Source organism: Tursiops truncatus, chromosome 3, assembly GCF_011762595.2.
Source record: "Tursiops truncatus isolate mTurTru1 chromosome 3, mTurTru1.mat.Y, whole genome shotgun sequence".
In the NCBI taxonomy this organism is placed as follows: domain Eukaryota; kingdom Metazoa; phylum Chordata; class Mammalia; order Artiodactyla; family Delphinidae; genus Tursiops; species Tursiops truncatus.
This window is the reverse complement of record NC_047036.1, coordinates 148,264,020-148,286,218: the sequence shown is the minus strand read 5'-3', so window position 1 is coordinate 148,286,218 and position 22,199 is coordinate 148,264,020. Positions and strand designations below refer to the sequence as shown.

General features: G+C 46.5%; 1 protein-coding gene and 1 long non-coding RNA gene across 5 annotated transcripts in view; one reads left to right on the top strand and one right to left on the bottom strand.

The window, feature by feature from the left end:
- The window catches only part of LOC109551887 (uncharacterized), a 157,694-nt gene extending 146,737 nt beyond the window's left edge, over positions 1 to 10,957 (bottom strand). The window contains exons 1-2 of the long non-coding RNA XR_012330980.1: positions 10,723 to 10,957; positions 10,175 to 10,323 (exon numbers count right to left, since the gene is read on the bottom strand). This is a non-coding gene — a long non-coding RNA (uncharacterized lncRNA). The remainder of the gene's footprint in view (positions 1 to 10,174; positions 10,324 to 10,722) is intronic.
- Positions 10,958 to 11,036: 79 nt separating this feature from the next.
- BOD1 (biorientation of chromosomes in cell division 1) lies at positions 11,037 to 21,279 on the top strand. 4 transcript variants are annotated; one of them, XM_019946101.3, is made up of 5 exons: positions 11,037 to 11,472; positions 13,077 to 13,139; positions 15,156 to 15,280; positions 16,822 to 16,906; positions 19,093 to 19,222. In XM_019946101.3, the coding sequence occupies exons 1-4, from the start codon at positions 11,236 to 11,238 to the stop codon at positions 16,880 to 16,882; spliced, it is 486 nt and encodes a 161-aa protein (XP_019801660.1). In that variant the 5' UTR covers positions 11,037 to 11,235; the 3' UTR covers positions 16,883 to 16,906; positions 19,093 to 19,222. The 4 variants fall into 4 exon arrangements, with proteins under 4 accessions (XP_019801660.1, XP_019801652.1, XP_019801638.1 ...); XM_019946079.3 differs by lacking the exon at positions 16,822 to 16,906 and adding an exon at positions 20,489 to 21,279 and having other exon boundaries at positions 11,068 to 11,472; positions 19,093 to 19,289; XM_019946093.3 differs by lacking the exons at positions 16,822 to 16,906; positions 19,093 to 19,222 and adding an exon at positions 20,489 to 21,279 and having other exon boundaries at positions 11,046 to 11,472.
- Positions 21,280 to 22,199: the final 920 nt, after the last annotated feature.

Genomic DNA, 22,199 nt, shown 5'->3' with positions numbered 1-22,199 from the left:
GGTAATTACAATTCCTCCAGTTTTTGAGGATTTCTTAAAATTCCTTCAGCAGGGTGGTGAGGGGGGCGGTGATAGTATGTGGAGTGAGTACTAATGTCTGAAATCAGGGGAGACCCTTGAGGTGGTGGGGGAAGCTTGGGCAGATAGCAAGCTGACTAGGTGGGCCGGCCTCCCAGGGCTTTCCCCACTTTGGAGCCATTTCCTCACCAAATTCTGACTGCCCCCCTCTCCAGCCCAGAGCTCTGTACCCTGGCGGAGGACCAGAGGGCAATGGCGTGGGGAAAAGCGCCCTGCTCAGCATTTGGCAGAAGGTCCTGGAGTACAGACACCAGGACCTCTGCTGAGACACTGGAATTTTTTAATTTGAAGCCCAAAGTTTGTGCGCTCGCACTGTCTCTCTCTCTCTCTCTCTCTCTCTCTCTCTCTCTCTCTCTCCCTTTCATTCATTCATTCACTCCTGGCACACTGCACATTCTCCCCTCCTCCCACGGCAAAGCCCATTGTCATTCTGGTGGCATTTCAGCCCACTGCAGGCCTAAGGAGGCTCCCTCTTCCAGATTTCTCTGTCGAATCGCTGACAAGTACAAAGCCGTTAGGAGCGAGATTCGGTAACTAGTTTTTTAATTTTCATGGCCGGAGGTTGTCAGGACAGTGCAGAGAAAATTGCCAACGATTCGGAGAGTGGCCCACGGATCTGGGGCAGAGCAGGCGAGAACAAGGGAGCACTTCAGCTGGGGCGGGGGTGTTGGCAGCCACTCGGATGAGAAAGTTCTCTTTTTCCAAATTTCTTTGATTCAGATGCCATGCTAATTGAAAAAGATCGATTCAGCAATTTTTCACCCTTCCTCAATACAGTGTTTTAGAGGGCTGAGAAAGAAAAAAGAGAAGGGGTCCTCCAGGGATCCTTCTGTAGGGTGGGGTAAGGACCAGTTGACCATAGGTTGCTAGGAAATGGGGGTTATTCATTTGAGGGAGAGTTGTCATAGTCCCAAAATTTACTTTGCATCCTTGGATTACAGCACAAACATATCTCCAGATTAAGGCACACTGTCAGAGTGAAAAGATCTGCATCCCAACCCCAAGCTCAGCCACAGAGTGGCTGTGTGGCTGTGGGTTGTTGGCTCTCCGTCTCTGAACTATGAAAACGGAGGGGATTGAATAAAACAACTCTTAATATCCTTTCCCATCTCTGTGCTTCTCTGCCTTTACCAAGCCCATCAGGACTCTTTTCATTGCTTCCAGTCTGAGGTCTCTGGTCTCTTGAGTAGACTCTCAGATGGATCTGAATTGTAAGGACTGGCCTGTGACCTCCCAAGAGGTAAGTGACAGGACGGTGGCATCAGGACGAACAGTTTTCATTTAACCCTGTCACGCCAACCAAGATTCCCCAGCTGGATATAGTCGGGCAAGCTAACACAGGATAATGTGATGAACTTGCACTGGGGTTTTGTTTTATGGTTCCCAGAACTCTCTCAAATACATTCTCTTTCAAATACATTCCTTACAACCACTCTAGAAGTGATGTCCTATAATTAGCCCCATTTTACAGATAAGAAAAGTGAGGTTCACATGCCCAAAGGCTGACCAAGTCTGACCAGAGCCCCTGCCCAGCACCCTTTGGCTTGCTCTGGCCTAAGACAAAGGTTGCTCCCAGAGAAGCAGCTCGTGCAGGGGAGAGAAGTCAGGTGCATCTTGCCAGATCCTTCCTTCCAGCTCCTGGCTCCCGTGCCGCCCCACGCTGCCCTCTAAATTGGTTGTATCCATCCAAGTCTCTTAGTCGGGGAAGCAACATAAGTGAACTCGGTGATTTAAGTTGAATGTGAATTTATCGAAAGGATACTGAGCGGCTCACAGATGAGACAGGAAGGCTGGAGAACTAGGCGTAGGGAGTAGGCAAGAGAAAAGGGAGGCCACACAGCCAGAATCACAGCCCAAACTCTTGCAATGGAACCAGCCCAACCATGTCACCCGCTGCAGCTGCTACAAATGCCGAGCCCATGGTACTGCCGCTGTAGCACTATCTTCTCTGGCCTTGGCCACGTGCCTGCACCTGAGCTGCAAGGCGAGTTGGGAAAGTGGTACCTGGCATTTTCATCTATAGGAAGGCTCTGCCTCCCAACAAGTCTCAAGAGGGTAGAAGTTACCCCCAAAATAGAAAGGGCATTGAGATGTCAGGCAACCAAATAGATGGTAGGTGTGCACTGTTAGGTTAGGATGGGCAATGCTGTGATAACAAAAAAAAAATCCTAAATTTTTAAAATGCCAAAGATTTATTTCTTGTTCACGCTACAGATCCATCAGGGGTCAGCTGCGGGCTCTGCTCCCGGTCACAGGCTGATGGAGCACCCACCATCACTGGCCACTGTCACCTCAGCAGATGGAAAGAGAGCTCTGGAGCAGCCATTGAAGGCTCTAGGCCAGAAGTGACATCACTTCCACTCATGGCTCATTGGTTGGAACTAGTCACATGGTCCTGCCTTGGGTCTAGAAAGCAGAGAGCTGAGACTATCCAGTGAATAGCATTAATGATGCCCACAGTCTGCTACATGGAGCCCGCCAACCAGAGCCTTTCTAGGGAGGGAGGAGAAGAAAAAGGCACTGAAATGGAGTCAGGAGACCTGAGTTTCATTCCAGGTTGAGCCACTGGGACCTGTACGTTCCTCTAGCACCCCTAAGGGACAGAGGAAACCCCAACTTTGGAGTGTGATCACGGAAGTGGTCCCCTCAAATTGCACATGGCAGCAGCAGATGCTCAGAGCACAGCCCACCAACGCAGCACTGGAGGGGCCAGGAGTACCCAGAGCCAGGAGCCAAGGCAGTCTCCTGGAGCTCAGGCAGGCAGGCAGCCTCGTCCTCACTCATAGGCTCCTTAGTCATTGTACTGTCTCCCCAGAATGATGGGCACTTCTCAGTAGCCCTAGTATCCCTCTAGAAATAAAGTCTCTACGGGCAGCAGGAGCTGAGCTATTTGGTGTATCCACAGGCCTCTTGGGCCCATACTCTATTTCAGCTACAGAGAGGTGACTGGCCAGACTGAGTCCCAGGAAAACACAGGGAAGCAAAGCCCTATGAGTGAGGGTCTGCCTGTACCTATGAGGGGCCTCAAACACCCCGGGTCTGACTGGTCCCCAGCCATTCCTGAAGTTGCAATGTTGACACTTCTAAAGGAGTGAGAACAACTATTGGTACCATTGTACACCATGACCAACAGACTAAACATTTAAGCTTCCTTCAATACCCAGTCCAGGGAAAAGTTCAGGTTAACTTCTGAGGTAAGTGGTCTTCATAGATACGGCCCAGAACACTAGTTTCCTCCCAATGTGCATTTGCCCCTTCTTCCTTAATAACATGAACACCAAATTTTAAACAGAGGTTGTAACACAAAGGTCCAGCAACACTTCCCAGCCTGCCCGTGGCTCCCTCGGGCCTGGAGACTTGGGCAGCCACCTTCGATCAGAGCTCTCAAGCTGGCGGAGGAGCCTGGGAGCCTGACGGTCATGGAGCTGCCCTGTCAGCTTTCCTCCAGACTTTTACATGAGATGGACAAAATTCTTCTATTTTGTGGTTTACAATTATTAGCAGCTCAGAATTCCGTGGCAGTCCCATGGTTAGGGCTTTGCGTTTTCACTGCCAAGGGTGCGAGTTCAATCCCTGGTCAGGGAACTAAGATCCCGCAAGCCGCACGGCACAGACAAAAAAAATAAAGTAAATAAATAAATAAATAAAACAATTACTGACAGCAAAATTCAACTGTGAAAAGCTATCATAGAGGCAGAAAAATAATTGTTAACACTGCTATCTTCAAAGGGGTGTGGAGCTTTTTAAGAGGATAACCTCATGTTTGGATGGCCTCCTCCATGGGCCTAGAGGTGCAAAAGTGGGCCTGGAGCTGAGTTTGGAAGAGAGGGCTTGAGAGGGCTGACTTGTGGTGCATCCCAACAGGAGTATCTGGCATTTCACAGGCAAACCATGAGGGTGGGAGTGAAGAGGTAGGCGGAACCGGGGAGGGGAGAGAAGAGGTAAGGAGTTGCACTGAGGCTGGTGCACCCGTGGGGAGAAATAGCTGACCATGAATCCCTCGGGACATGTAGAGTCCTCTAAGAACAAGACGGTTGAAAGTACAATTTGCAGTTTGTTTGTTTTTAATGTTGCTGAAATGTCAGTGTCTCCTCTGATACTCTCAGAACTTCAACCTGTGCCAAAGAATCAAGGTGCTGAGGTTCACATGAAAATCCATAAACTAAAATGAATACAGCAGAGGCAGGAGCTCCGAAGCAGAAATTGCAGAAGAAATTGCAGAATTGGAGAAGTTGCAGAAATTGTGGAAGGGGTCCCGCCTGGCCTTCTGCAGGGCCTAGGAAGGCAATGGGGTGGGGCGGGGGGAGGTGATGAGGAAGGAGTAAGCAGTCTTAGCCAGATCTCAAGGGGCAGGGACGCCCTAGCCAACACCTACCACATGAGATGCCCCTTCTAGCTTCCTCATCCGCCTCCCTGCCCCCAGCTTCACCGGGTCCAGTCACACTCTGTGCTGTCCCAGAGAAATCTTTGTCAATTTTGCATCTGATACTGGCCCTGCCCTATTTAAAACCCATTGTCTCCACTCCAAGGTCACATTCAGCCTCTGAAATGGTAGCATTTGAGGTCCCAGCTTATTTCATCAACCTCATCACTTTCTGTTCCCCACTCCACCCCAAATACATGCTCTGCAACCCATGGGACTGGCGACCCTTTTCAGAATATATCCACGCTCTTCAAGACTCTGGGCCTTTGCTCAAGCTGTACCCTCTGCCTGGGACCCTGAACCTCTCTCCTCTCTACCTACTTATCCAGGAAAGGTCCTTTAGTCGCAGCAGAAATGAATTCTGGCTGGTTTAATCGGTAAAGGTATGCAGTAAAGAATAGGGGGTGGCTTCCAGAATCCCTGGGAGGGCCAGAGATCCAGGCTTGGAGACGACATGGACAGGAGCCACAGTCAAATCACACCATGGAGATGCCACTGTCCCAATGCTGGCACAGAACAGCATCAGGTGCCTCTGATGTTGCCCGTGCAGGTGCCGGACGCCCTGCGGGACCCCACCATGGCCCTTCTGGAGGCAGACACCACCTCCCCCAATTATGAAGCTTCCTTCTTCACACACTACCTGCTGTGTTAAGTGCCAGATCGGCCTCTGATGGCTGAAGTCAAGACCACATGTTTGGGAAGCTGGGAAAGCAAGTCTCCGGGCTCCCAGGTAGAAGGGGGTCTCCCCAGCCTGCCAAGACTCGTAAGGTGGGGAGGGCCCAAATGCAGGACCATGTTCTAAGGCACTTCTACAAAGAAGGGCGATGCCCACCACCCTCATTAGGACCCTGTCTGAATGCCACCTTCTGTGGGACGGCCCCAGAGCTGCCTCGATCAGTTACCGGCACTCCTCTGCACCCTTCGTACCTGCCTCCATTCTCAGGCACCACTATTGATGGCCTCCCTCTAGGTATAAACTCCCTTCTTTTTACAGACAAGAGATGCAAGAGCCAGAGGGGAGATGTCACTGATATTTTCAAGGGAACCTTTAATCAAAGGTGATCACTTAGGTAGAAGTAGCCACCTGGGAACAAGGGTGAGGGCTGAGGGTAGGAGCTGAGGCAGGGATGACTGAGAGATGCTGGAAAACCCACATGCCAGAAACAATCACCCTTTCAGACCTGTTGATGGGGGTCTGAATTTTCTACCCAAAGTGGCAACCATCCCTAACTTTGGCCCATTGTCAGAACCTCCTAGGAAACTTATAATAAATGCAGATGGCCAAGACCCACCTCTAAGGATTGATTCTGCAGATCTGAGGGGATGGCGGGGCATCCGTATTTTTAATGAGGCCCTCAGAGAATTCTGATGAACGCCAAAGTTGAAGAAAGACTGACCTCAGCTGTCTACAAAGGTACACAGAGTAAACTAGGTGGATTTATAGTCATTCCTAGACATGATCTGAAGGGATGGGGCCCAGGAGAAGGAAGTTAATTCATTCATGCTTTTAGTTAATCATTTGTTAGTTAGTTTTTACATTCAGTCATTCCATAAATGATGGGTTTAGTGGAGGAATGGGGTCAGGGTTATATCAGTCAGGATGGGCTAGATTATGCTGCAGTAACAAACAACTCCACAACCTCAGTGGCGTAAAACAACCAAGGTTTATTTCTCACTCCTGCTGGTTCTTTAGGGGCCAACCAGGGCCCCTACTCCATGTCCCCTCACTCTGGGGCTCAGCATGATAGATCAGCCACTATCTCAAATTGCACTGGTTATCATGGCAGATGAAAGGAGAATTCTTGGAGGGTCTCTTGTTGGTACTTTTTTTAAAATTTTACTGGAGTATAGTTGCTTTACAATGTTGTGCTAGTTTCTGCTGTACAGCAAAGTGAATCAGCTTCATGTTGGTACTTAAATGTCCTGGCCCAGAAGTGACACAACTCTCACTTCTGTTCACAGCTGGCCAGAACCAGTTTGTAACTGGCCCCTAACTAACCCTTAGGGTGTTGGTTTAGGACTGCTGCATCTCGACGCCACAGCAGGAAGGGGCAATGCTTCTATCAGCAAGGCCAAGCTTTCCCAGATACCCTCAGCTTCTATCTCCTTGGCCAGAAATGGCACCTATGGTCACTCCTAGCAACAAAGGAATCTAGGGAAGTACACACTTCAACAGGGCACACCGAAGCCCCAGACAAAATGGGGTTCTGTTGATAAAGAAGGGGAATGGATACCGGATAGGCAACTAGAAGTAAATGATTCGATATGTGTGTCACTGGAGAATGAGAGACGGCATTGTAGGTGTGAAGACAAAGGCAGAGGACGGATCCAGACCACAGCAGCAGTAGCATGGAGGGCTCGACTGTGAACTTGGCTTCCCTGAGCCCACCAAGTTAGGGACTGGCTGAGTGGTTCTCCATGTCATCACAAGATTAAAACTAGCAAAGTAATTAAATATGCATTAATTCTGAATATATATTATTCAAGATTTCTGCCCACAACAGACTACAAATGAGTACATTAGGATGTTGTTTCAAGACCATATTAGTGCCTACCATGTGCCACCTTCTGCATATATATTATCTCTACATTTCACGACAAACGGAGGCTCAGAAGATTGTCCTAGGTCACATAGACGATAGCAGAGGTGCTGGATCCAAACCCAAGCCAGATTCCAAACTTCCCATTCTTTTCTCTCCATTATATCAGGTTGCCTCTTCCACTCAGCGTTCTTTAGTAATGATAATTCAAAATGACAACGTGTTAAAAACACTGCAGCCTGAAATGTTATCTAAGATGCATGTTAGGTGGGAGAGGCAGTGGTAGTATCGATTGGTGATGAGGACGCCTGCTTATCAAAGCCCTGTTTTCTGAGTGTGTATTTGGATCCAATCTGTCATTAGAGATGCTGGAAAACATCGCAAAGAAACAAACAAAAAGCAGCCCAAGATCCTTTGATGCAGATGTAGCCAATACACTACAGACAGGCAATCTCAAGAAATGCTGGATGCTGTCAATTAAGAAATGAATACCTGTCCAGCCTAAGAATTAGTAAGCCTCTTTGGATGAAAACAAGGAAGCAAGGAGAAAAAGGGCCACACCATGAACATGAATAAGGACCCACAACCTGTCTACCCCAAGTGGATGTGGTGTCTAAATGCAGCCCTGGGCTCTGGAATGCTCTTGCTTATATAACCGGATCTTGGATTAGAAGGTTGGAAGGTTACCAAGGCAACACACAGACTGACTTCTAACCCTGGGGCCTGCTCCCAGCCCCAGGTTCCTAGTCTAGTTCAGTCACACATATGGAAAGCTCACTCGAACACCTAACCCCTCTGTATATATAGTCAATATATTGAGTATATTCTGCCATTCGGTGGAGGGAGGTATCAAAAATCTTGAATGGGGCTTCCCTGGTGGTGCAGTGGTTGAGAGTCCGCCTGCCGATGCAGGGGACACGGGTTCGTGCCCCGGTCCGGGAGGATCCCACATGCCGCGGAGCGGCTGGGCCCGTGAGCCGTGGCCACTGAGCCTGCGCGTCCGGAGCCTGTGCTCCGCCACGGGAGAGGCCACGACAGTGAGAGGCCCGCGTACCGCATTTAAAAAAAAAAAAAATCTTGAATGGCCTGATCCTACACTTAGAAGAGCAAATTTCCCATTTACTCATTCATTACTTTCTTCTTCCATCCATCTATCATATATTTACAAAGAGCCCGTATGTACCAGACACTGTTCTAGGTGCTGGGCACACAATGATAAACGAAACAGACAATTCATTCCTTCATGGAATTTAGAAGTTAGCAGAGGAGACAGTGGTTAATCAAATAACTTCCCAACCCAAATGTGAATTTGTGGCTGTAATATGTTATCAACATTTGCTGAGGACCAGGAATTATTATGCTAAGTGGATTGCTAAAATGGAACTGAGGCTCGGAGAGGTGATGCAACTTTCCCAAAGTCACACCACCCCAAAGTGATGGAGCTGGGCTTCCAATTCAGTGCCCCTGATGCAAAAAGCCCACGCACTTGGCTGCTTTTTCACATCTCCCTTGGCAAACTGTGTATCTCATTTCTAGTTTCTGCCCTTTCTCCTTTGAGATCTGGGTTTGGCCTGCAGTCTTTGACATAAAATATTCCAACACCTAATATGTACAATTCACTGGGCTCAGGAAACTTGTTACAGACAAATTTTAACAATGAGAGGCAACAATTATTTTTTCCTAAAGGATATCTGAAAATGAGATCACCACCTGGGCCAAAATTAACACAGTGTTCTGCATAGAAATTTCTAAAGGTCCTGTATTATTAATACAGCAATGGCGCTCCCTGGTGACAATTATTGTGTATTACATGCTCCTTGACTTGGGGGAGGAATACATTTTGGATGTAGTGGAAGCTTCCTACTGCAAATTTGGACGAACAACAAGCCTCCCCTAGTCTTGATTTCCTTCACTCCTCCTTCCCCCGACCCCACCACACCCAATTTATATCAAAATTCCAGAGGCAAGGTCACAGGTATAGGGTGCAGCCTCTTTTCACAGTTGAGAGTTCTAGCAACTAGGACACAAGGTCCCCATGAGACTGACAAAGGGTTAAACCATTTGCTGCCAATCTCCAGGATCACTGACCCATTTGGTCATGATGGATTAATCCATCATCTCCTACTTTCTTTTCTGAAAGTAGCGGCTACAAATGACACCCTCCTCCACCCACCTCCCCCGCTCCCCACACACACACACACACACACACACACACACACACACACACACACACTCTCTCTCTCTCTCTCTCTCTCTCTCTCTCTCTCTCTCTCTCTCTCTCTCTCTCTCCCTCTCTCTCTCTCTCTCTGACTCTACCCCATGATTATAGGAAATAGACAAAAATTTACACATCTACTTTGAGCTAGGCATTGAGCGATGGGCTGGGAACACAGTGATGAAGAGCAAGCTGTGATTCCAGCTCTAAAGCTTACACTGTAGCAGGGGAAACAGGTGGCCAACTAGCCTATAAATTATTCACTTTTGATTATAATAATTGGTACAAGAAAGAGGCTCTGAGAGTCTATACCAGTGAGACAAGACCAGATTAAGTCAGAGGGTCAGAAAAGTTACCCTGGAGAAAGAGAGTAAGGGGTGCTGTGCCAAAATGAAGAGGCTGGTCAAAGTCAGGGAGCTTGGAGGAGAATGGACATGAGGCCCAGGTGGTCTGAATAGGGCCTCTCCTGGGGCTAAAGGTGGGTGATGAGTGTGGGACAACTAGGAAGAATAGTCATTAGGTAATCTCCAGGATGGTGAAGTATTAAGAGAGAATGTTGGTCATTAACTTAACCTTTGAGGAAGATTTAGCTTGAGTTAAAGGATGAGTATAAACTAACATCCCGATTTTCATTTTAAGGGTTAAACTCTGTTAAATAGGAAATGGTGGAGTGGAGAGCATCCCAGATCTCTGTCTATTATGCCTCTTCCCAGAAGGCAAGGATATTGAAGAATTTATTATTTACAACCCCTCCACTGCTTATGGAAGATGAGGAAATAACAATAGCAGGCAGAATTGCCAGGGGCTGTGGGCAGGAGTTCAGTCAATAATGGACAAAAGGCTGAATGGAAGAGAGGACAGTGGTGGCAGTTCCAACAGTAAACTGGGGCTACAAAAAAATCAAGAAAAAAGCCTTACCTTTGATGCCAGCTAGCTCTCAGAATGTAGAACACCTTAGGTTAAACATTGCCAAGATTTGGATTCAGGAAACCTTTGTTCAAACCCTCCTCTTCCACCTCTAGCTACGTGATCAGGGTAACAAACTTTCTGTGCCTCCATTTCTGCCTCTGTAAAATAGCGATGACAAGATCTGCATTTTAGATTGTGAAGTAGTGTATGTGAAGTACTTAGCATCATGCCTGTAATATTCCAATTACTCAATATTCGTTTATTATTACTGACAATATTTAATATCTGGAAGGAAATACATAAAATAGAGAATCAGGGAAATTTTTTTACAGCAGTTTTCCATTATTTTTCAATTTTCTAAAATAAGTATGCATTTCTATTAAAATCAGAAGGGGAAATACACCCACAATTTCTGAATAAAAGAAATTTGACTAGTCCACTGCTTCCCACATTTCCTGGATCGTATTGTTCAAGAAAGGCGCGGGAATGCATGTTAAAAGCACAGATTCCTAGGCCCCGACCCAGAAATATTGAATCAGAATCTCTAAGGGACAAACCTGTGAATCTATACTTTCAATCAGCCTAGCAGACGATTCTTATAATCAGGCACTTTGAGGACGCGCTGATTTAAAGTGAGAGGGCAGTAACGGAGCAAGGAAGGCCAGCCCAGGCTGCAGCAATCACGAGGGCCTAAGCCTACAAGTCCCATACTGCCCCGCAAACTGGAGACGAGAGTCCGGAGCCTGCCGGGAGATGTAGTTTTCGTCGGCCAGACCTCTGCCTATAAGAAAGCCGGAGATGACTGCCGGAAAACCTCCTGCCCCACAATGCAGAGGTTGGCGGTGTCGTCACCCGGAGAGCGCCATGGATGGGGAGGGCGGTTTCTGCCGCCTCTACCGCCACCTCTGCTGCCTCAGAAGCTGCCGTTGCCGCCGTCCTCGCCGCCACCCTTTCCTCCTCCCCCGCCGCTGCCTCCTCCTCCGGCCCCTCGGCCACCTCTACACGACCCAGGCCCTCTGTCCTTGAGAGGAATCCGTATTCAGTCTCCTTCGCGGGCCCGGGGCGCAGCCATGGCGGACGGCGGGGGCGGAGGGGGCACCGGCGCGGTGGGCGGCGGCGGCGCCGGCCAAGCCTCGGCGGGGGCGACGACAGGCGCGACGGGAGCCGGTGGGAGTGGCGGCCCCATCAACCCGGCCTCACTGCCTCCCGGCGACCCGCAGCTCATCGCGCTCATCGTGGAGCAGCTCAAGAGCCGGGGGCTGTTTGACAGCTTCCGCCGGGACTGCCTGGCCGACGTGGACACCAAGGTAGATTAGGCCGCCTGGGTTCAGGCGGGCCGGGCTGGGCATGAGGCTGCCAGGGTTGCATTTCGCATTTCCAAAGGAGAGAGAAAAACAAAAGACACCTTAAAAATCTCAGCAGCGAGGAGACCGCTTAGGGCAGTATAGGAAGCTTTCTGAGGGATGCCCACGTGGGTTCGGCTCCCAGCCCCATCACTATTCTGTGCGACTTAGCCCAGTCGCATCTCTCAACTTGGGGATCCAGCACCGGTTTCACAGCCTGCCTATCTCCTGTCTTTCCCAAGATGGGACTCCTTTAAAGCCCTCAGTAACAAATCTCAGTATGTTAAAAACAGTGGAGGAAACCAGGTAAGTAAGCGTGAATGGTTTGAATGCACTATCATCAGCCTATAATAACTATTCCTTTTCTCTAGCTTAGTGATTTGCAGACTTGCATGCACAGTTAATTAAGGTACATTGTTGTAGAACCAGCACCCTATTTTGTTCTCCATCATTGACTGAAAGGGATTTGGTGCCTATCTTAGATCCTAATGCCATAGGTCAACCAAGTCAACAGATAGTACAATGCTGTTTCACTTTACCTACTTGCCAAGGTTCATTTGTATTCAGTGAAGTCACGTGTGTTAAGTGTCAGACAAACAGCAGTTGCTGGAATGTTCGTTTACTCCCTTTTCAGAAGCTTCTCCAACAAGACTTAGGAGGCTCTGTTCCTGAATGGGCTGCTAGAGGGAAGTGATTTCTCCCCTCTGAGCCTGTCATGGAAATCTTTTGCGTACCTCACAGCAAGATTGTGAGCTTAAAACTAGGCCTTAAAAATAGGGAAAGACCTTGTCCATGTACCCATTAAACATTTATTGATGGGGCTTGTGGATACAGGAACGAGCAAGTCACTACCCAGTCCTCAAAGATTGTATTCTAGGGTAGAAAACTGAAACGTAGACCAGATAGTATAAATAGTAAGTGGTGTATGCTGTTATTCTCCAAGATTAAAAACTCAAGGAGAAGTGCTATCCTTGAAATGGGGTGTTTAATTTTCCTTATTTAAGGTTCCCAGGTACATATTGACAGAGCTTTCACCTTTTCCAGTACTGGGTGTTCTCAACTTCCCATTGCAAGTTCTCCACTCGTGTTTCATTTGTCTCACTGGGTTTTGTGTGGCTTAATCAATGTAGTATACATTTCTTTAAATCGGTATTGAGAATCTGTTGGGGGAGAGGGAATTGGAGCCTTCACCACTTAACATCTCCTTAGATGTTCTTTCTGGTAGTCACCTGGTTGATTTAATTCTTTTTTTTTTTTTTTTTTTTTTTTGCGCTACGCGGGCCTCTCACTGTCGTGGCCTCTCCCGATCTTCCCGGACCGGGTCACAAACCCGCGTCCCCTGCATCGGCAGGCGACTCTCAACGACTGCGCCACCAGGGAAGCCCTGTCTTAATTCTTGAAGATAATGTGTTTTAGACACATCCTTTATCGCTTTAGTCCCGTGGTTCTCAAAGTGTGGCCCCTAGATCATCAGCATCACCTGACAACTTGTCAGATTTACTGTTAGGCTCCACCCCAGACTACAGACATAAAAAGTGTACTGATGGTGTTTGTAATTTACTTTGCAGTGCATCCAAAATATAAACAAACAGAACAAACTGATAGGTGAAGAAGAGACGGAGATAGTGATAGTAAGTATAATAAAATGTCAGTGGCAGGCACATTAGGTCCTTTCACTTCATGAACTGAAGGGATTATTCTGTATTGTCAGGGTCTCTTAAGGTTTGGTGGTGACATTAGCTGTCCTTTGTCCTTTTCCCTGTGAACCGTTTCTATCTAAAACTGGGTGAGTTATTTTGAATCGTAGAAGGTATAGTATCAGGATTAATGGTTAAAAGCTACAAATCTAATTCTAACTCCTGTAAGCTGAGGGGAGACTCTGTTGGCTCATGGGCTCTAAGGAAAGCTAGAATGGATAAACTGCCAGAAGGGTAGGGATGCACTTGGAACCAGGGATGCTCCACTAGGGCTGTCTTTCATGCCTCTTCTTCGTAACTCTTTTAACTGTCACTGCAGAGCAGAGCCATCCATTTGGTTACTAGTATCTATTGGTTACATCTTACAGCTTCTTCCTCTAGAAACAGCTCCAGTTCAAAAAATCCCAGGAAGTGTCTGCATCGTCTCAGCATGGGGAGGCACCCACCCCTGTAGCCAGGAGAACGTGGCACCCACTGCCCTCCCCACAGTAGTGGGTAACGAAGAGGGGAAGATGGTTACCAGGAAACAGGAGCTGCTAGGCAGACAGTACAGGGGTATCTGTGAATTTTAGTCCTCACCCGTCTCCCTGCCTTACTCTCTCCAGGTCTGGTGGAGAGTCTTTATGCCTGTGAGTCATGGCCTTTGGGAAGAGCCCATTCATGGAGTTGAGGCCAATCGATTCCTTTGTCAGTTTCATTGACCTGACTGTTAGCAAACTTTTGTCACAGTAGCACTACATGATAAACCAAATCTCAGTGATTTATAACAAGCATTTGTTCTCATGCTGATGGGGCTACAAGTCAGCTAAAGTTCCTCTGATCTAGACAGGCTTGGTGCTCAGCTGTAGGTGGCCTGGGCTTGGGTCCAAGCTGTGGGTTGGGGTAGGTCTGCTGCACATGTGCTCATCCTAGGTCCCAGGCCAAATGGACAGGGGCTGCAAAGGACTACCCTCATCAAAGGTCACCAGAGTACAAGAGCCAAGCCAGGTGGCACAGCCACATTTAGGACCTCTTGTCACTAACACTCCATTGGCCAGAGCAGATCACACTGCTAAACGCAGTGTCACTGGGGTAGGGAAGTATTCTCTGCCCACAGTGGGAGGAGAGAGGAATGAAGTGTGAACAGCACTGCACACTGCTAACCTGGTTTGGAGAAGAACAGCTAGTGGTGCCAGAAGGTCTTGGAGGCTTAGAACATGCATTCCTTATGTTCACATGGATTCCTTGTGTTCATCAAGTTCCTTTCTGATTTTGTTCTGACCCTAGTTGGGTCTAGAACATTTGAGACCAACAAGTGCCTCTCAGGCTCCTTTTGGGACTTAAGTTTTGCTTCCCTTCAGCCTTTCCCAGTGTTCCGTAGGCGTTGACTTCAGTCTGCATTCATGAGTCATGCTGAGGGTTGGGTGGGCCTTCATTTTATGCGGAGAACTGTCCCGAGGCCTTGCTTGTGGCCAAGAAGACCCTGTGAGGTAAGCAGGGCAGTAATACTTGTTTTACAGACGGAAATAACTGAGACTCAGGTTGGCTGACCTGTCGAAAGTCAGAGAGCTAGTAAGCAATGGAGCTGGACTAGAACCCATTTCCTTTGATTTGGAAACGGCCTGGGTCTAACCTTGGCTTTGCCACATTTTAGCCTTGTAGGCAAGTTGTTTACTTTTTCTAAGCCTGTATCCTCTAACATGAGAGCAGGAGAGAGCCAACAGGACCTCCCTCGTAGAGTTATTTGCAAAGTAAGTGGGGTAATAAAGCATCTGGCATTGTAGCAGGCACACATGTTGGTCATTAATCCATGCTCTGCCATGCTGCGTGACGATCTTCATGGACACGATGGGAGTGTATTTAAGGACCTGAAATTCTGCATTTCTATGAAAAGCAGTGTTCTGAATGACTAATTTCCAAAACTTTGGTGCGTGTAACTTCTGACCTTGCCCCTTCTTTTTAATATTTTAGCCAGCTTACCAAAACCTGAGGCAGAAAGTGGATAATTTTGTGTCAACACATCTGGACAAGCAGGAGTGGAATCCTACGATGAACAAAAACCAATTGCGAAATGGTCTGAGGCAGAGTGTGGTTCAGTAAGTAAGCAGAATTGAGAGCGAAAAGGCAGTTATCACAAGCGTGACTCGCAAGAAGGCCAATGCAAGGCACTATTTGGTCAAGGTGCATGGTACTTTCCAGCAAATGTGACATACAAGTTACAGCAGACCCCGCCCCTATTAAAACTAAGATTCAAGTAAGCAAAGAACTCAATTGAAATTCTTGCTACCCACATAGGCCTCCCATGCACACCTCTACCAGGAAAGATATTCCAAATTGTAAGACATATTTCATACTCTTTGAAGTTTTCAGTGTAATGTGAACATACGCTGGAGTTCATACCGATATATCAATGTTTGGGTCTTGGGCAAGAGCAGCTGGATCTTCTCACAAGTCAGTGTGGGTTATACAAATTTTCTGAATCCACACGGCCCCTCTAAAGTGTAATGGCAGCTTTCAGGAAGGCATGGAGTCTTATTAAGGTATATTCTTCACAGCAGCAAACTGAACCTCAGTTAATGAGGTGCTACTGATCGCTCATCCAAGTGACTTCTCAGTGTCACTGGCACAAAAGTGGTGGTGGCTCATGAAATCCAGTGTCCTAAGATAAGCCTTTTCTAATCCATTCAGAATCCTTTGTTTGCTCTTCATATCAGCACTTATGTTCAGGTTTTCTTGCTCCACTGTCTCTCCTGGAATATCTAAAAGCTTGTGAAGCCTTCCCCTTTAAAAACAGAAGTATCAGGGAATTGTGCCGAGTGAAAAAAAACCCAGTATCAAAAAGATAGTGGTGCACGATTCCATTTCTGTAACATTCGTGAACTAACATATAATTATAGGGATGGAGAATAGATTAGTGACTGCTAGGGCTTAGGGTCAGGGTCGGGGGGTGAGTGTGGCTAGAAAGGAGTAGCATGAAGGGGGTGGGGTGCAGGTGAGTATCTTAATTGTGGTGGTGGTTACATGAAGGTCCTCATGATAAAGTTGTGCAGAGCTTCCCACGCCGACGCACATGAGTGCAACTGTAACTGAGATGTAACCGAGGTCAGGAGAGTACCCGTGCTGGTTTTCTGGGTTTTTGCGCCCACCCCCTTTGTTTTTGGAGATTTAATTGACATACAGCATATTGGTTTCAGGTATAATTAGTTTCAAACATAAAGATTCAATATTTGTATATATTTTGAAATGATCACCACAGTAAGTCTAGTTAACATCCATCACCACGTATAGTCACAGAATTTTTCCTTTTTCCTGTGTTCCTGGCTTTGATGTTGTACTGCAGTCGTGTACAGTACAAGCATTCAGGGTGGCTGGGTAAAGGAGTGCGTGGACCTCCCTATGTATTTCCTTGCAACTTTCTATGGATATATAATTTCAAAATAAGTTTTGTAAAATAGAAAAGGATGCTTATTAACAAGCTGGCACTTGCAGTATGGCTGTATGGCTGATGAAATCTGAATCTTTAAACGAAACTAAAATTTACAAAAACTCTCAGAGTTAGGGAAGAAGCATGATACCAAAAGATGCCCAGTGCCTTGTCATTCTGGATTTATCACCCATTGCCTTTCTGTTTCTCTAGGGAGCAGACTGTGGCACAGGGATCCTTCAGAGAGAAGGGGACGATAGCTTCCACTTACTGAGCAACTATTTCATGTCTGGCACTGGTCCGTATATGTGTTATCACTAATCCTTACAAAAAACATATTTGACAGCTGCAGTAACAAATCAGATGAAACTTTTTTTTTAACCCTGCCTTTTAAGGGTTAAAAGCATATTAAGAAACTAGATCTAAGCACCAAATATTTGAAAGGGTGCCATTAATGGTATGAAAACTGTCAACGTTATTGTTAATTTCTAATACACAATGATGTCATTCTTGAGGTATGCATGTGGCGCTTCTCTTTATATACCTTTAATATGAAATGTAACACAGAAAGGTGCTTAGAACAGAGATGCAGTCTAACAAGTAATTAGAACATCCCTGTAGTCACCACCCAGGTTGAGAAATAGAACTTACCAGCACCCTCCAAAACACCCCGGCCCTGCTTCCCTCCTTTCTTGATATACCTTCCTCCTCTCAGAAGGTTACCATACTTCTGAGTTGGATGGTCATTCTTTCCTTGCTTTTTTTTCATAGTTTTACCACCTATGTAAATATTTCCTCCTTTTTGATTTGAGCTAGAATGTATTTAACCTGAAAACATGAATTTGGATGTAGTACTGAGACACTTCTATGTGATTCTTGCTAACATTTTGAATTTGAGGCAAATTCTAATGAAGTTTTAAAGTGAAGATTTGCTACTTAACCCTGTAGATGAAACACTGCAGCCCTCAGCATTGGCTGGCTGGCCTGGCTGTTCAGGCCCAGAACCTGTATCCCAGTTCTGCAGCGTGGAGGGCTTAACAGGAAATCAGGCTCTACTGTTGAACCTAATTATGACTGATAAGTCTTTTAACTGCATATTTGTTCATTTCATCTTCCGTTTTAGGCTTCTGACAAGATCCTGTTTTCTCCGAACACTTTTAAAATCTCCAAGAAAGGGAGCTACACTCTTGGTACTTTGTTTTCCTTGGTCAGGCTTTCACCTCCAGTAAAGACCCCTGTGAATCTGACCTGGGAAGCAGGGTGGTGTAGGTGGACAGCCGTTGGCTTGTGCCTAAGGAGAGGTGGCTTTGCTTCCCCACTGACCCATGGCCTGCTGCTGGCCTCTCTGTGTTCCACGGTGCTCATCTCTAAGGGCACACATTGTCTATTGGGGTCTGCCCCAAAGTGCCCCTGTACTCTAATGGTGGTCTGTTTACATCTAGGCTTTCTGTTGATAAGCTGTCAGTTCCCACTGGATCTAGGAAGCACTTTATTCACTACTCAGCCTAACCAGTTCAAGGCCTGTTTCTCATCTCACTTATCACTGTGTGTGTTCACCCAGTTGTCTCCTTGTCTGTACCCTGACACACCATTTGCCCCATTACTGCAGGACCTATTTTTACCCAAGCAAAAGCTTGAATGGCCTAAGAACTCAAGTCTAAAGGAAAGTAAGTAAAACCTGTCCACCATGCTTGTGATGGTATTTGACTGTTTTAATCCTTCGAGGAGAACAATTCAGTTTGACCCTGCATGGACTATTTTCCAAACCCTTCAAATGAGATTTGTTTCCTGTGACCATAATCTTCCTCACTACCCACCCCTGGTGTTTGAATATAGACATGTTGACTAATTTTTGCTCTGTTTCAGAAAGGATTAGGGATGTATTTTAGCCCCTTAGGAACTGAGAACCAGTCTGTTTCTTGTCTGTTTACTTGTTTGCTTCCAAGTTACCTAGTATGTGTCATAGGTAACAACCACAGCCGAAGGCCTTGTTGAATTGCTGGTGATGCTGTAAACATTCCCAGCCCTGACTGATTTGTGTTATATAAGATTTAGGGCTTACTAGCCAGGTTGCTGCTGGAGGCTGCTTCTCCTGCTTTGACTTGTGAGAGGATAGATATTGAAGGAAATGGAGTCAAGTGGGAGGCTTACTGGCTTTGACAGACTGAGGTTTTCAACTCTCCCCGTGCCGTCGGTTCTTTCCTACCATATTGTTACTTGCTCTTTGTCTTTGGGACAGTTTTGTTTGGTTCTCTTGTACGAGGTTGAGGTGGGAGTGGATGAGATTGTGTATTAGGAATAATGATAGCTGCTGGTCACGAATTGCCCTCTAGAGATATCATGGCTTGAACCCTGTGTGGTAAGTGGACCGCCCTGTGAAAGAACTCCCTCGAGGGGCTGTACTTTGGACCAGGTGGACATTTATTGGGCTCTCTCATGACATTTGGAGGCTAAATAATGGAATGATCTATTTGTCTTCTCAAGGTCAGGGATGTTGGAAGCTGGAGTGGACAGAATTATTTCCCAGGTGGTGGATCCCAAACTAAACCACATCTTCAGGCCACAGATAGAACGAGCAATTCATGAGTTCCTGGCAGCCCAGAAAAAAGAAGCTGTGCCAGCACCCCCTCCAGAGCCTGAAAGCCAGGACCCTCCAGCCCCATCCCAGGATGCTTCCTAAGGTCCAGTATCCCGTCTTTTTTTTTTTTTTTTTGCGATACGTGGGCCTCTCACTGTTGTGGCCTTTCCCGTTGCGGAGCACAGGCTCTGGACGCGCAGGCTCAGCGGCCATGGCTTACGGGCCCAGCCGCTCCGCGGCATGTGGGATCTTCCTGGACCGGTGCACGAACCCGTGTTCCCTGCATCGGCAGGCGGACTCTCAACCACTGCACCACCAGGGAAGCCCCAGTATCCCGTCTTTTGTCCAGGAACATTCACCTCTGGCTTATAGATATAGAAAATGGATAGAAAAGGGGTAAGCCATTATTTAGGGTCATGTTTCTTGTCTATTCAGAAAAGTATTTACTGCAAATGGACTTCATTTTGTTATGAGTCATTTTTTACTGAGAACTAATTAGTAATGTTTTCCTGTGTCTGTGAGTATGATTTTCTGTGCCAGCAGAGCTAAACGTTTAAGCTGTGAATAGATGTTTCATTAGAAACCATCTGGGATGATTGGTGTGCACAAGGCAAATTCACATGAAAGTCTTGTTGTTCTGAAATTGTTTAAATGAGTCTCTCCCCTGGACATGAGTTAACTTGGGTTTACAGTTTTTATATAAAATCAAGCAATGCATTCTAAAGTGGTATCCTAAATGGGGCTCAGAGTCTGCTTTAAGCCCTGCTGGATTTCCTTGTATTTAGTAAGGATTTCAATTCACCACTGTCAGTTACCGTGGGATTCTTCTGTTATGAGCACTCCTTTTTTTTTTTTTACATTTGAAATTTAATTTTAAAAATCAGCTCTAGATACACAAAACAATGCTTTCTGCAGAGCTTGGGAGACATTAGTAAACGTAAGCAGCGATCACCAAGTAAGCAGTGGCGGACTCAGCTCAGCCATTGTTGGTAACCATCAGGGTGTGCCTCATCCCTTCATGCTACTTCGGTGTTCTCTTTGTAAGAGTCTTTAAGATGTCTGTTACTTTTGATAAATAAAATAAGCATCAGTGAGTGAACAAAGTGAGAACATCAGGCTCACATGGGGCACTCGAGAGAAATTGTCCCTTTGTACCTGTCTATATTAGGAGAACACCTCAATTCCATTATGGAGAGGAAAACATTCATTTCAAGTCTTTCTTTCTAGTTTAATTCCTTTGGGGATATAAAATTAAACATAACACAAAACTAACATTTTGATATGATTATCTTTTCTTTTTAGAATATGCCTGACACGTTTTGGAAGCTCCATTGAATTAATGGTGAAGAACTGGATTCAGTTACATAAGAGTACAACTTCAGAGTGAAGACAGGCCAAGGTCATCACTGATTTCACAATTCAACGTTGACTGTGGGGCGGTGTCCAGATAAAGTAGGGAGCAAATGGGCCAGTAGGAGAGTTGACCATGTGGGCCCCACGTCGTGCTGCCGTCTGGCCAGCCTGTCCAAGGGGTGACACCCACTAGACACTACAGATACATTAAGAAACACTACATCAACTTGGGGTTGTCCTGAAACAAACCTCTGTACTTGAACTTAGAGACTGTGTATGAATTTTAGGGTTTGTGCTTGGGGATAAGCAACAGCTACAATGAAGGCACATAACCAGTCCCAAAGATGCAATTTCAAAGAATGACAGTAAAGGTTAGCCAGGAGTAGGTATTTGACAATGCTTATTTGATACTGTTTCTCAGAGTTTCAAATAAGAGTGTACAAGCCGTTAGCATCAAATAGCTTTAAGGTTGTTGTGACCCTCTTGTCCATGACTCTTTAGCTTCCGTTTCCTTTCCCCTGTAAGAGGTGTCAAAACATGGGACCCTAGAATGCATGAGGAAATGTAGAATTAGGTATAAGGAAAAACATTTGCAGGCTCTCTGTCCAGGGCTGCTTCCTATCCTGCAAGGGCTAATGAGTCTTGGGTGTGTTTATTTTATTCTCATGTTTGTGTTTTTTAGAAGGTGAATAATTAATAAGTGGCTTAAGTTTTGTAATTAAATCGTTTGATACTCTGAAGTTTCGACTAATTCTTAGACCCCAGGTGCGCAGTGTAACCTTTGTCCTCGGCCTGCATGCCATTCCTGTGCTCAACACGACTTAATGGCAGTGAAGGACTGGTAGACATGCCTTGGAACTACCGTCGTCCTGCAGCTAGTGGGTGTAGCTGGAAGTGAGCAAGACGTTCCTCTCTTCCCCAGACTATTCCTGATGCCAGTCTTTAGTTGAGCGTACTGTGCTCTGTCAGTGTTTCCCAAACTTGTTTGCGGAAGTGTCACCTGGGGATTTTAAGAAAAAAATGCATATTCTGATTCAGAAGTTCTGGGAGGACCCGAGAGTGTTTCTGACAGGTTCGAGGTGATGACTCGGCATATTGCATCCCAAGCCTTGGATGATATCAAAAATTACTTCAAACTAAGTGTCTTTCGTTCTTAGTTGAGTCTACTCCTGGATATTGTTACTCAGACTTTAACCCGTTTAGACTTCCACCTTTACCATCAAAACTGTAAGTTAGGACTGCACTTCCGTATTTAGCAAGATGTTTGGGCAACATGTGCCCTTACTTTAAAGCAAGCTGACAACATGTTTAGGGCAGGCGGCAGTTACCTCTGAAGTGTGTTCTGCTTCCCGCTGAAACAGGTTGGTGTCCTTTTCAGTTTAGGATTCAACTGCCAAGTCCTCAGTACCCAGAGAAGGGCCCCTCTAGTCCTCTTCACTCCACTAATAGGTAAGCATGGAATGACCAGTCTTACCAGTCCTGTGCTCTGCAAGGAAGCTTCTCAGACTAGTATCCCCTCTTCAGTACCATGAACCTCCTTCCCTGGGAGGCCTCTGCCACCAGACGGAGGCCTCAGCAGAGCCCCTTTCTGTCAACCCGGCCAAAATCCTGCCCATCCAACACTGACCTCAACCCAGTGACAGGGCAGAATACAGCAACC